Consider the following 15,499-nt stretch of genomic DNA (forward strand, 5'->3'; position numbering starts at 1 on the left):
AAAAACTTGTAACAATTGTAAAAATGAACCATCCCCTGAGTCGAGCAGTGAAAGGCAAAAGCATAGTCTGTCCCAGGAAAACCTAAAAGATTCAGTGCTAAAGACTTTGTAAAACTTCAACCCCATGATTCCATAGCATTGAGCCATGGCAGTTAAAGTGACGTCAAACTGCGTTAATTCGGCAGTTTAGATGCATCCCAGGACTGCTGAGAACTGCAGTCTAACAATGTCTAGAGCAGCCTTTCTCGACCTTTTACTCTGAAAGAAAATATGAATTAATGTTCAGGTCACAGGGAACCCCTGCATAAAAATGTATAATTCTCAGGTTACCTAGTGTATGCATGTACAGGTATAAATATATAGATATATGTGTCGAGAACTACTGCATACAAATTATTTTATCTATAACTAAAGAGGTTTATATTTAAAACATCATGATTTTTCATAGAACTCCTGGAAAACTGAGTTTCCAGGAATCTCTAGTTTAAAAATCCAGGTCTAGAGCAATCCAGTGGCGAAGTCATAATGTAGTCTTCTTGTACATTCTTGTTGTTGTTCTGTGCCTTCAAGTCATTTCCAATTTATGGTGACCCTAAGATAAACCTAAACATAGGGTTTTTTGGGGTGGAGGTTTATTCAGGGGGAGGTTTGTATTTCCCTTCTTCTGAGGCTTAGAGATTATAATTTACTTAAACCCACCCAATTGTTTTCCATGGCTGAGTGGGATTTTCCCATGTCTGAATGGAGTCAGAGTCCAGTGCCTAAATCACTATGAAATGGAAAACGTCACTCAGTTGTGAGGTTTTTTTATCGTGCCAGAAGCAGCTTGTGAACATACTGCAAGTTGCTTCTGGTGTGAGCGAATTGGCCGTCTACAGAGATGTTGCCCAGGGGACGCGCAGATGTGTTACCATCCTGCTGGGAGGCTTCTCTCATGTCCCTACAAGCTAGAGCTGACAGATAGGAGCTCACTCTGTCTCGCGAATTAAAACCAGCAACCTTCAAGTCAGCAGTTCAGCCAGCACAAGGGTTTGACTTAGTTGTGTTAAGAACCAGGAGGATGCAGAGCTTTCCCCTGTATGAAAGGGAAACATGTTCATTTAACGTATCCATTCAGATTATATTACGGTAATTGTTATGGTGAATGTAGAGAAAAGAGAGAGATGCAGAAAACAAAACAAAAAAATCCTTCCACATGCAATACATTTGTTTGCAACATTATGGGTGGAGAGATGCAATCCAGGTGTGACACCTGAGCCCTAACCAGATACTGATCTTATTTCCTGGTTCCCGTCATCCAACAGGAGGAACTTGAATCTATTAGGAATTTGCTATTCTCATTCCTAAACCAAATGGTTTCATCATCAGGGGAGTGTGCTTGCCCCATCAATGTTTAACATTTACACAAATGGTCAGCCACTATCAGAAGGACAGGGAGTTTCATCTATACCAGTGATGGCCAACCTATGACACGCATGTCAGCACTGACACGTCTAGCCATTTTTGCTGACAGGTTGCCGCATGCAGATTGATTGGATGACTAATGTCTTTTGTGGCCAAATTTGGTGTGATTTGGTCCAATGGTTTTGTTGTTTACTCCATGGGAATTATGCACATTACATTATAATTCTAATATAATTCTATTATTACTGTATTATATTATTACTATTATATTATTATTATAATATTATTCATTATTCATGACTAGATTGAAACTACAATAGAGAGAAATCAGCGTGGAAACTGCAAGAGGTACCATAGATTGTTGTACATGGAAATAATGGTAGTAAATAGTTTTTGATTTATTAAATACAGTTATATATTACAATTATATATTTTTGTTATTTAAACTAGAGTCTCACTTATCCAACATAAACGGGCCGGCAGAACATTGGATAAGCGAATATGTTGGATAATAAGGAGAAGCCTATTAAACATCAAATTAGGTTATGATTTTACAAATTAAGCACAAAAACATCATGTTATACAACAAATTTGACAGAAAAAGTAGTTCAATATGAAGTAATGCTACGTAGTAATTACTGTATTTACGAATTTAGCACCAAAATATCATGATATATTGAAAACATTGACTACAAAAATGTGTTGGATAATCCAGAACTTTGGATAAGTGAATGTTTGATAAGTGAGACTCTACTAATATTCTAATATAATTCTAATATTATTCTATTATTATTGTATTATATTATTATTATTATTCATTAATCATGACTAGATTGAAATTACAATAGAGAGAAATCAGAGTGGAAACTGCATGAGGTACCATAGATTGTTGTACATGGAAATAATGGTAGTAAATAGTTTTTGATTTATTAAATACAGTTATATATTACAAGTATATATTGTTGTTATTTAAACTATATATATTGTGAATTTTTTTTTCTTGAAGTGACACACTACCCAAGTCATGCTAGGTTTTCTGGTGGATTTTGACACACCAAGTGCAAAAGCTTGCCCATCATTGATCTATGCCAGGGATCCTCAAATTTTATAAGCCGAGGGCTGGTCCACAATCCTTCAGACTGTTGAGGGGCCGGATTATCATTTGAAAAAAAAATACAAACTAATTCCGATGCGCACTGCACATGTCTTATTTGTAGTGCAAAAACAACAACAACAACAACAATAACAACAACAAGAACAATGAAAGAACAATACAATATTTAAAAATAAAAACAATTTTAACCAACATACATTTATCAGGATTTCAATGGGAAGTGTGCTCCTGCTTCTGGCCAATGAGACAGTCAAGTTAATTAGGATTGTTGTTGTTGTTTTTGTTGTTGTGTGCCTTCAAGTCATTTCAGACTTTGGGGGAGCCTAAGTCTAAAATGTATTTATTATTTATTTATTTATTTATTTACTGTATTTATTTACTACATTTGTATCACACCCTTCTCACCCCAAAGGGGACTCAGAGTGGCTTACAAATTATATGTACATACAATATATTATATTATTAGCATAGCACAATATTAGCATTATATATTACTATATTGAACTATACCACTATACTGTAATATTATTAGTAATATTATATGTAATATAGAATATATAATTAATATTATTATATGGTATTATTATTATTAGAGTTATATTGTATTACATTATAATATTATTATCAATATTATATGTATATACAATATATTATAAAACTGAGGGCGGGGGCCAGGTAAATGACCTCGGCGGGCCGCATCCGGCCCCCGGGCCTTAGTTTGGGGACCCCTGATCTATGCTGATGATTTCGCCATCACCGCTCAAGTAGGGAATAATAGAATCATAGAGTTGGAAGAGACCTTGTGGGCTATCCAGTCCAACCTGTCAAGAAGCAGGAAAATGGCATTCAAATCACCCCCAACAGATGGCCATCCAACTTCTGTTAAAAAGCCTCCAAAAAACAAAAAAAAGGGCCTCCACCACACTCCAGGGCACAGAGAGAGTTCCACTGGTGAAAAGCTCTCACAGTGAGGAAATTCTTCCTGATGTTAGTGTGGAATCTCTTTTCCTGTAGTTTGTTGTGTCAAGAGGAGACAGCACAGGCCTGGGCCAATTTGGGCCTTACTTTCCTTCGGGTGTTTTGGACTTCAACTCCCACCATTCCTGACAGCCTCAGGCCCTTTCCTTTTCCCCCTCAGCCGCTTAAGCGGCTGAGGGGGAAAAGGAAGGGGCCTGAGGCTGTCAGGAATGGTGGGAGTTGAAGTCCAAAACGCCTGAAGGAAAGTGAGGCCCAAATTGGTCTAGGCCTGGCCTAAAGCCTAATCCAGGCCTGGCCTAATCAATAACCCAGGCCTGGATTTATTATTTATTATTACCTTGTGTGGACTGGAAGGCTTCCAAGATGTGAAGGTTCCATTCTATACTCATATATTGCTGTTGTTTGTTGTTTGTTTGTTGTTGATTTTTCCTCATTTCCTCACTCCTCACTCCCCCCTCCCACCGCCTTTCTCTTCTCCTCAGCCTCGCTTTTTTCCCTCCAAGGCTCCTGATTGGCCCGGCCCGCGTCACGTGCCTTGTTCCTCCTTCGGCCCCGCCGCCGAGGAGAAGCAGAAGTGGCAGACGCTGAGGAGAAGTCCGAAAGAGGAGCGAGAAGGCGGCGAGGGAGAGAGAGCGAGAAAGACCCGTGCAGCCTCCTCCGACGAGGGGCAGGTGAGCAGCGCGGCCCCGAAGGGAGGAAAAGGGATGAGCTCGCCCCATTCCTTCCCAGGACGGAGTTACTTATTTCCAGAAGGGGCCTGTGGAAAGTGCTGAGGGAAGCCAGCCAGTCTGTAGAGCAGGGGTCCCCAAACTTTTAAAGCAGAGGGCCGGTCCACAATCCTTTGGACCAGGGGTCCCCAAACTAAGGCCTATCAAAGCCATTAATCCGGCCCCCATGGCACAAGGGCAGAAGGGGGTTGGGCTAAATGACCCAAGGGGTCTCTTCTTCTCTTACAACCCTTATTATTATTATTATTATCAACACAACGACGTTGTATGGCACAGCAAACAAGATAGATATGCTGGATTTCGTTTCGCAAAACCACAAGTCGAACACTTCCCAAGTGTCTAGGACTGTGTGATGTATTTTCTGATGATGTGTGCAGATCCCAGTAGGGTGGCCTTTTGCAGTTGGCAGATGGTGATTTTGTCAATGTCTATTGTTTCCAAATGCCGGCTGAGATCTTTTGGCACAGCACCCAGTGTGCCCATCACCACCGGGACCACCTGTACTGGTTTCTGCCAGAGTCTTTGAAGTTCAATCTTGAGGTCCTGATAGCGGCTGAGTTTTTCCTGTTGTTTTTCATCAATGCGACTGTCACCTGGGATGGCAACATCAATGATCCAAACCTTGTTCTTTTCCACAACTGTGATGTCTGGTGTGTTGTGTTCCAGAACTTTGTCAGTCTGGATTCGGAAGTCCCACAGTATCTTTGCATGTTCATTTTCCAATACTTTTGCAGGTTTGTGATCCCACCAGTTCTTTGCTGCTGGCAGGTGGTACTTGAGCCCTCAGTCATCATTGGAGCAGCTAAGCCCCCCCACCACGTCAAGGTGGCACCTGCGGGGGGGTTATTATTATTATTATTATTATTATTATTATTAACATTGAGGCTGGGAGGCCATCTGTCAGGGGTGCTTTGCTTGTGCTTTTGGTGCACAGAGGCAGAAGGGGATTGGACTCAATGGCCCAAGGGGTCTCTTCCTATCCTCTTTATTATTAATTATTATTATTATTATTATTGCTCGGTGACTAACTATAGTCCGGCCCTCCAACGGTCCAAAGGATCGTGAACTGGCCCCCTGTTTAAAAAGTTTGGGGACCCCTGCTTTGGACTGTTGAGGGGCCGAATTATCATTTGGGGAAAAAAAACCCGAACAAATTCCTATGCACACTGCACACATCTTATTTGTAGTGCAAAACAACAACAATAACAATGAAAGAACAATACAATATTTAAAAATGAAAATAATTTTAACCAACATAAACCTATCAGGATTTCAGTAGGAAGTGTGGGCCTGCTTCTGGCCAATGACATAGTCAGATTAATTAGGATTGTTGTTGTTGTGTGTCTTCAAGTCATTTCAGACTTTGGGCGAGCCTAAGTCCAGAATTACTTATTTAAGTCCAAAATCATTTACTACATTTATTTACTACATTTATATCCCACCCTTCTCACCCCAAAGGGAACTCAGAGTAGCTGTATGTATGTACAATATATTATATTATTAGCATAGCACAATATTAGCATTATACTATATTGAACTATACCACTATACTGTAATATTATACGTAATATATAACATATAATTAATATTATTATATGATATTATTGTTAGTATTGTATAAAATGATAATATTATTATCAATATTATATGTATATACAATATATTATATTATTAAAACTGATATAAAAATATTATATGAGGGCGAGGGCCAGGTAAATGACCTTGGAGGGCCGCATCCGGGCCCCGGGCCTTAGTTTGGGGACCCCTGCTGTAGAGGTTTCTCTCCACACTGCAGGGCTGTGTTTTGAGGGGCTGCTTTCCTCTTCATCCTTTTTATTTAAAGTTGGGTTGTTGTGTGAACGGTTTGCATGATGGGGTTATGTGTTTTCCGGCCATGTTTCAGAAGCATTCTCTCCTGACGTTTCGCCCACATCTGTGGCAGGCATCCTCAGAGGTGGTGAGGTTTGCATGATTCTGCTCACTTTGCTTCCCCTCCCTTCCACAGTGCCATATAGTTCAGAATATCAAGGTAGATAATCCACATTATTTGCTTTGAACTGGATTATCTAGCAGTGTAGACCCAGGGCCCTTCCATACTGCCATATAGTTCAGAATACAGTAGAGTCTCACTTATCCAAGCCTCGCTTATCCAAGCCATTTTTGTAGTCAATGTTTTCAATATATCGTGATATTTTGGTGCTAAATTCGTAAATACAGTAATTACAACATAACATTACTGTGTATTGAACTACTTTTTCTGTCAAATTTGTTGTATAACATGATGTTTTGGTGCTTAATTTGTAAAATCATAACCTAACTTGATGTTTAATAGGCTTTTCCTTAATCCCTCCTTATTATCCAAGATATTCGCTTATCCAAGCTTCTGCCAGCCCGTTTAGCTTGGATAAGTGAGACTCTACTGTATCAAGGTAGATAATCCACATTATTTGCTTTGAGCTGGATTATCTAGCAGTGTAGATTCAGGGCTCTTCCACACTGCCATATAGTTCAGAATATCAAGGTAGATAATCCACATTATTTGCTTTGAACTAGATTATCTAGCAGTGTAGACTCGGGGCTCTTCCACACTGCCATATAATTCAGAATATCAAGGCATATAATCCACATTATCTGCTTTGAACTGGATTATCTGTGAGCCCTTTCATACAGACCCTATACCCCAGGATCTGATCCTAGGTTTTCTTTTTATCCCAGATTATCTGACAATGTGGACTCATATAATCCAGTTGGCAGTTCGAATCTGGGGAGTGGACTGAGCTCCCGCAGTTAGCTGCAGCTTCTGCCAACCTAGCAGTTCGAAAACATGCAGATATGAGTAAATCAATAGGTACTGTCGAACACGACAGTTTTTATAGGTTATGGTTTTACATATGTATATTTGTTTTGTATTGTCTTTTATTTAATGTTGTGAGCCACTTTGGGTCCCGTTTAGGGAGAAAAGGGGGATATAAATAAGGATTTATTATTACTTGTCTGCTTTGCACAGCTATACTTTTTGTCTACCTGCAAGGGACCTTTTAGCTTAGGATTCATCTACTGCCATGGCTCAATGCTATAAAAGTTTGGTGGAGTACCAGCTCTCTTTGGCAGATCCGATTAAAGAGCTTATAAAATGGCACCTTCCATGATTCCATGGCAACTAAAGCAGTATCAGACTGCATTGATTCTATCATGTAGATCAGTGGTTCCCAATCTTTGGGCCTCTAGGTGTTTTGGACTTCAACTCCCAGAAATCCCAGCCAGCTTGCCAACTATTAGGAATTGTGGGAGCTAAAGTCCAAAACACCTGGAGACCTGGAGGGAAGCCTAAAGGTTGGGAACCACTAGTGTAGATGCACCCTTAGTTACAGACCTTTTAATATTGATCTTATCTGTACAGTTATAGTGCTGCAGTTTTTTTCCTTCAGTTTTATGCTGTGTTTCCCAATTTTCTCCTGCTTTAATTCTTTGTAAATCACCTTGAGTGTCCTTGGATTGAAAGGCATGCACGATTTATTAGAAAATGGATCTTCTGCGGCAAGTCTTGGCTTCTGAGCCAGTAGAAAACCTGTCTCTTCTGGTCCCCACAGACTCGCTTCATGCTTTGCTGTCATCCTCCAAATGGTGCAGGAGGTTGGCCAGCTGCAAAAAGAGGGAAGGAAACCAGCTGCTAGCATTACCTCCCCCCTCCCCGCCTTTCCCCTAGTGGGGAGGTGAGTGCTTTAGTAATAGCACAATTTAGATGTGATGTGAAATAAAGAAAGGTGGTTGCCTGAACTCAGATGAGAGAGCTTGTTCAGGGAAAGTACACATTGTGAGAGGCACTGAAGAGGGGATTCTATGCCATTATATTGTTGGAAATTAGTGTTCCCTATGGTGTTAGCCCATTGCGAAAAAAGTACAAAAACTATTAGGAATTATCCTTCCTTTCGCAAACCACTACACAAAATGTTGTCCCAGTTTCTCTGCTTTTCTTTCCCGAGGTACCTCGCTGACTTCAAAAACAAGGGAGGACAGTATAGTTTGCTAACTTTAAACATTTACTAATAGCAGGGGTCCCCAAACTTTTTAAGCTGAGGGCTGTAGTTCACAGTCCTTCAGACTGTTGGCCAGACTAGAGTTCGAAAAAAGCATGAACGAATTCTTATGCACATTGCACATATCTTACTTGTAGTGCAAAATCATGAAATAATAATAATAATAATAATAATAATAATAATAATAATAATAATAAATATTTATATCCCACTTTTCTCCCTCACGGGACCCAAAGCGACTTGCAACATATTAAAATAATGTAAACAACAATCCAAATACATCAAGAATAAGTATAAAACATCATAAAATAAACAGTTTAAAACAGCAATAATAAACATTCACATTCTTGTGGCATCATATCAGATTATATTTTACTTTGTTCCAATCCATAGACATTGTGGTGTTTCTTATCACTCCAGATTACTTTCCTTCACTAAAGGCCTGTCTAATGAAGAAGAAAGGAAGGGAGCAGTTTTAATTTCTTTTGGGAGTGTATTCCACAGGGTCAGGGCAGCCCTTGAAAATGCCCTCAAAAATGCTCTCTCTGTCCTCAATGTCAGTTGCATTTGCGATGGTGGTGGAAGTGAGAGTGGGGCCTCGCCAGAAAATCTTAAAGATCAACACATATTTAAAATGAAGAACAATTGTAACCAACATAAACTTACTGGTATTTCAGTGAGAAATGTGGGCCTGCTTTTGGCTGATGATCTCATCAAGCTCAGTCAAGTTAATTAGGATTGTTGTTGTTGGGGGCCTTCAAGCCCTTTCAAATTTAGGGTGAACATTAAGTCTAAAGCTTAGGGCAGGGGCTGAGCAAATGGCCTTGGAGGGCTTCGTTCGGCCTGCGGGCCTTAGTTTAGGGACCCCTGGCTTATTTATTTACTTCATTTATATACCACTTTTCTCACCCCTGGGGGACTCAAAGCGGTTTACAACAAAATGGAAAAATTCAATGCCAAACATACATGTAAAAAACAACTTATATCTAAACAATAAACATATAACTATATCTTAAAATCATTAGAACCATAGAATCATAAAGTTGGAAGAGACCTCATGGACCAACCAGTCCAACACCCTGGCAAGAAGCAGGAAATTGCATTCAAGGCACCCCTGACAGATGGCCATCCAGTTTCTGCTTAAAAGCCTCCAAAGAAGGAGCCTCCACCACACTCCGCGGCAGAGTTCCACTGCCGAACAACTCTCACAATTAGGAAGTTCTTCCTTATGTTCAGGTGGAATTTCCTTTCCTGAAGTTTAAAGCCACTGTTCCACATCCTAGTCTCCAGGACAGCAGAATCATAGAGTTATTAATAAAGATGTTGAATAGAACAGGGCCCAGGATGGAACCCTGAGGCACTCCACTTTGCACTTTTTTCCAGGATGAAGAAGATGCATTGGTGAGGAGCACCCTTTGGGTTTGTTTGCTTAACCAGATACAGATCCACCTAACTGTAGTTTTGCCTAGCCCACATTTGACTAGTTTGTTTGCCAGAAGGTCACGGCGGACCTTGTCAAAGGTCTTCCTAAAATTCAAATACGCTACATCCACGGCATTCTCTGCATTACGACCATTAAAACATAAGACATAAGCAACATTTAGACATTAAGACATAGAGTTAAAACTCCCAATATAAACATTAAAATCACATGATCCAAAATTGTAAACCAAGGCCATCAGTTGCTCATATTCCCTATTTATTTCTTGCACTGCATTACTTTACTAGCCAAAAGCTTGGTCCCACAGCCATGTCTTTCTTGGCACTAATAGCCTTGAATTACATATGCATGGGGGAATCTACATCCTAACTAACTAATGAAAAGGTCAGGTAAAGTCTCCATACTCAGCATGTTTCAATGGTTGAGGGAAGATTGGCTGGAGATTAGAAGAGAATCAGGCAAATTAGAGGAGAGACTAGACTGAGAAGGGGGTGGATTCATATAATCAAAAGGCCTATTCTAGCTAAAATCCCTGTTTTCCCTAATAGCACAAGAGGTGGGGGATGTGAGAGAACAGTGAAGTTTTCCAACACATATGAACATTATTTTAACGTTGAAATGGCACAGTTTCTCATGCTAGCCTAAATCAGTTAATTTCATTAAAACTGTTCATATGCCATAGGAGTACAATGCTTTTTGTACACCAATTTCATAGCGCAAATGTAGCTTCTCTACAACAACTTATTGTTTCAAGAAATTGTTCTTATGGTCTTGATTGAAACATAAAGGCAGCATTCTCATGTTCACAGGAAGCCAAAACTAACAGGTGTTTGCAGCCTGTTCCTTCACGTGAGCCAGAAAACTAACTGGGAAGCTGCAGTTAACCTTTCTGTCCTATTACATGTGACCACGGAACTGTTGCTAATGGCTTCTGAGGAAGCTAGCCGCCAGTTATGCAATTTTAGATTGTGAGCTCAATGGTTTGGTGATAATGCTGGAATGAGATGACATGTAATAGACCAGTCCTGAGGTTCTTGGGCTTCTCGCTGCTCATGTTGTTAAGTGAATCATTGGCTCTGCTTATGAATCCTGTTTGGAAGCACTTAAGCAGATGCTTTGGACACAATATTCTCAGTTGTTCTTTTGTTGTTGTTGCTGCTGATAGAGTGGTGGTGGTGGGGGGGACAAGTGGCAGGAAAGGAGCTGTGTGCAGGAACATTAGGCTCCTTTACATGATATGTAAATCTTAGTGTGATTTGTGGCATGAGTCTACATGGGTCTGACTCTGACTTTTACAGATGAACTTTGTTCACCTGCAGCTACAGGCCTATACAAGCCTTCAGTCTGGTGTTTAGTTTTAGGGGTTGTACACAGAGAAGGGAAAGGTGATGTCAAAGGTTTTGGGGTTGGGGTTTTTTTTGTTCATTGCTCATTAAGGACTTGAAAGGGAATTTACTGTTTCTTCAAGTTTGAGTTGCATCACGACTATTTCTTGGTGCAGTGTACATTTTATCCACACTAATTAAAAATCTGAGTACATGTAGTTTAATACCGTAGTTCTGTCTTACTAAAGCAGTTATGCAGTGTGGTGCTGTGGTTTGAGTGTTTGGATTGGATTCTGTAGAGTAGGGCTTGAATCCCTCTTTGACCATGGAAAAGCACTGAAAGAATTTAGGTGAGTCTCACACTCACAGCTTTAGATGAAGACAAAGGTAAACCCCATGCAAAGAAATTTTGTTTAAAAATCCCAGTGATTGGTTTTCCTTAGGATTGCCATAAATTGAAAATGACCCGAGGTTGCAAATGACCTGAACAACATGAGATATCAAATAATTCATTGGGAAAAACTTCCCCCCAATCACATGTAGAATAGTGAGGAGTGCTGGGATGTCCAGTTCAGCCACCCTAGGAGGGCTTCATGATTCCCACTTCCATTTTATAGACTGGACAGGTAGAGTGTATATATTTATAGATTCTGTGAATTCATTATCCAGGAAATTTTCTTCCTAGGTACTTTTCCATTCCAGATACCAGTGCAAATTAGTACATTGCTATGAGAAAAGCCACTGCGGTGTTAGTGTGACTGCTACAGTATTAAATTATTCATCTTTGTGGTAGACAATGTTCAATTAGTGTTGCAGATACCTCTGGTTCAAGCCTTCAGAATGACTATTTTTGTTCCATATCAGTCCCAGGTGCTGATTATTTTATACTTTTTTCTCATTGTTCTTACCTTGTAACTGCTTCTTTTCAAGTTGTATCCTTATTATTTCTACTTCTTCTCTAATGATTATATTTTGGTTATCTGGTGCTCGGTTTTGTTTCTGTGCCAAGACATACTGAATAAATCTTGATGTTTATTCTGTGTCTGCCCTTTAGAGTTCAGGTGCCACTCCAGGTGTTGAGTCATGTTTTCTGGTGTGATATGCAAACAGATATACATAAAAGCTGTGGTTTTGTGGGATAAGGCCTGGTATGTAAGAAACTTCCATAGACAATAATTATTATTTGCTTCATTGGACAGATCCTGCAGCTGCTCTCTTACTGTGTAAACTGGTGTTTGTTCTTGGGTTTTGGGAATGCTGCACAGTACGTTTTCATGCTGGTGCTCTGATTAACGCTATGTTATGCAGTTAGTGGTGGGTTTGTGTTTTTATTAATTTTGTCCCATTCTACCAAGTAGCAAGTTGAAAATCCAAATATGAAATTACTTGACTCTGATTTGCTTTAAAATGGAAAGTATATGTTTATATCCACTTTGTGACAATTTTGTTTTCTTTGAAATCTCTCTTTAAATATCAATAGAGATGGACACAAACAAAAAGTTAAACTGAAGTTGTGACGAAAAAGCAAAGATGGTGGTGTCTGGTTATTAACAAGGAAACTGAAAGAAGTAATTTATTGCAAACACTGTTGGGCAAAAAGGTGAATAAAAGAAATAGAGGAGACAATGTTGTTATTGTTTGAGTTGTATTTGAGCTCTTCAGTCCTTTCTCCTCTTATATTGCCATGAGGGAGTGGCAATGATTCCTGATTGGAATTTGATAGTTTTTTCTTTGGCATTACCGTTCATAAATAAGAGAAGACTTACTAGTAACTGTGCTGTAGAAGACCTGATCTAAGCGGAAAGGGCGCTGAACTAGTGGCATGGGTAAATTTAAACCATAAATGTTTTGTCTCAGACTTCAAATTGGGGCATGTTTTTTTGAAGGAAGTCCTTCTGCTTAAAGTGTACTTAGAGTCCTAGTAGTTATTTCCTTATTGGAGCCGCGATGGCACAATGGGTTAAACCCTTGTGCCGGTTGAACTGCTGACTTGAAGACCTGAACGTCGGCGGTTCAAATCCATGAGACAGGGGGAACTCCCGTCTGTCAACCCTAGCTTCCCATGTGGAGACATGGGAGAAGCCTCCCACAGGATGGCAACACATCTGGGCAGCGTCTTTGTAGAAGGCCGATTCTCTCACACCAGAAGCGACTTGTGGTATATTCTCAATTCGCTTCTGACACACTAAAAAAAAATCTTGCTAAGTATTCCACATTTAATAGGAAATCGTGGTTATGATTTCAGTCTTCTATTGCTACACAAACCATCTGGCATCATGAAGGGAATGGAACAAAAATGTCTATTTTCCTGTTTAAGATTGTATAATTCAATGAAGGACCAATAATTTATGACAATACTTTGTTACACAGAAGCATTCCTGCAATGTTTTCTGCAATGCAAGTTCATTTTTTAGTTATTGCTGAGGCTAATCCAATTGCTTTGTGATCTAGTGTTATCTAGTGTAATGTAGTGTGGTGTAATCTAATGTTATCTAGTGTAATGTTAGCTTTGTGTTATCTAGTGTAATGTAACCGCTTTCTTTTATTATATCAAACCATTTTTTTTCAGCAATGCTATTTGTTATATCTAATCTAAAAATGTGTACCTTGATTTCAAGAGATGTTATTAATTCTAAATGAGTTTTGCTTCTTGAATTTTTTAAAGGAAACTGTAAAATATTCTTTCTACAAAAATAAAGGCAAATTTAAAACCAAAATCTTTATTTTTCCTCCTCCTTTTCTTTTCAGGTTGTTGAAGACTTGCTGCCTCCATCCTGAAAATGTCCAAGAGAGGCATAGACTATGGGGAACTTCCAGAATATGAGAAGAGTCAAATCAAAAGGACACTGGAGCTGGGGACCGTCATGACGGTGTACAGCCTGAAAAAGAGTAACCCAGAGAGGAGAACAATCCAGGTCATCATGGAAACCAGGCAGGTAGCATGGAGTAAGACAGCTGACAAGATAGAAGGATTCTGTGAGTATCTGATTGGAGATATGGTTGCAAATAAATTACTTTTCCTATACAAACTGCATATGCTCCTGCATTGATTTTAGACTCATGGTCCTGGTCAATCAATATTGTAATATGCAAATGCTGTCCAGAAAGAAAGTGTGCAAGGGGTTAATTATTCCATATGCTGTTTTATTTTTATTTATATTGTAATGTAATACAAGTATTGTAAGACCTATCCTACAGTGTAGAAATAATCCTGATATCTTATTCAGGTTACATCATTATACTTCCCCTAACAATACCTTCCCCTGTGAAAAAATCTACCCCATTGTCTTTAAAACTAATATATAAAAATTAAAAGGAGAATTGAAATTGACGGACTGTTTACTAAGTCTTTCATTTTTCCATCATAGATTACCATGTGGATCTCAGGGCACTGTCTGAAACAGTGTAGGTTTTAATTTTATTAATGAACTAGCTTGGGTACCTGGTGTTGCCCGGGTTATTTTAAAACGTCAGTGTTTTAATTGTACAAAATTAAAACATTGGTTGTGGATTAACTACAACTGAGATCATGCCAGGTTAACCCCCAGAAAGTTCACCAGTACTTAAAGTTTGTTATGTTGGGCAAGTTTGCTCTGGATGCATCAGGGGTGTGGTTCAGTGTGCTCTCTGGCTGTAGGGTAAATTACAACTCCCACTATGGTGAGTCAGTCCTCTCAAACCCCTCCAGTAGATTGAGTTAGTCATGGGAGTTTGGTGTGCCAACTTTGGTCCAAGTCCATCATCGGTGGTCACAGTTTCCCTGATTGTGGGTGAACTGCAGCTCCCAGAAAGGAAGGTCGGCTCCCCAAAACCTCTCCAGTAATCAAATTTCGGCATATCATATCTGTGTGCCGATTTTGGTCCAGATCCATTGGCGTTTGTGTTCATAGTGCTCTCTAGATGTAGGTGAACTACAACTCACCCAAATCAAGGTGGATTTTCCTCAAAGACTTCCAGTATTTTTTCCTGGTTATGGGTGCTGTGTGCCAAGTTTGGTCCAATTCTATCTTTGGTGGAGTTCAGAGTGCTCATTGATTGCAGGTGAACTATAAATCCCAATATCTACAACTCCAAAATGTCCAGGCCAATTCCCCTTAAAACCCACCATTATTCAAATTTGGACATACTGGGTATGCATGCCAAGTTTGGACCAGATCCATCATTGTTTGGGTTCATAGTGCGCTCTGGATGTAGGTAAACTACAACTGCTATTCATTCCTCCAAAGACTGCCAGTAATTTTTGTTGGTCATGGGGGTTCTGTGTGCCAAATTATTTTCAAGTCCATCATTGGTGGAGTTCAGAGTGCTCTTAGATTGCAGGTGAACTATACATCCCAGGACTTACAACTCCTATAAATCATGGTGAATTTTCCCCAAACCTCTCGTATGTTCAGTTGCGGATCAATTTTTCTGTTTGCTGTGTGCCATAGAAAAGAATAGGAAAGGGGTGAGGGAGAGGCAGAAGGTGGGGT

The 15,499-nt window shown here is 39.6% G+C and overlaps 1 protein-coding gene across 3 annotated transcripts in view; it reads left to right on the forward strand.

Moving 5' to 3' along the window:
- Positions 1 to 4,029: 4,029 nt before the first annotated feature.
- Positions 4,030 to 15,499, forward strand: part of plcg2 (phospholipase C gamma 2) — a 53,490-nt gene continuing 42,020 nt past the window's right edge. The window contains exons 1-3 of one of the 3 annotated variants that reach the window (XM_016994769.1): positions 4,041 to 4,167; positions 12,508 to 12,627; positions 13,776 to 14,003. In XM_016994769.1, the coding sequence (XP_016850258.1) occupies positions 13,808 to 14,003 (196 nt within the window). In that variant the 5' untranslated portion in view covers positions 4,041 to 4,167; positions 12,508 to 12,627; positions 13,776 to 13,807. Of the gene's footprint in view, positions 4,168 to 12,507; positions 12,628 to 13,775; positions 14,004 to 15,499 lie in introns of all 3 variants that reach the window. The other 2 variants (XR_010000608.1, XM_003222969.4) reach the window with 2 other exon arrangements.

This window comes from Anolis carolinensis, unplaced genomic scaffold (assembly GCF_035594765.1).
Source record: "Anolis carolinensis isolate JA03-04 unplaced genomic scaffold, rAnoCar3.1.pri scaffold_9, whole genome shotgun sequence".
Classification (NCBI taxonomy): domain Eukaryota; kingdom Metazoa; phylum Chordata; class Lepidosauria; order Squamata; family Dactyloidae; genus Anolis; species Anolis carolinensis.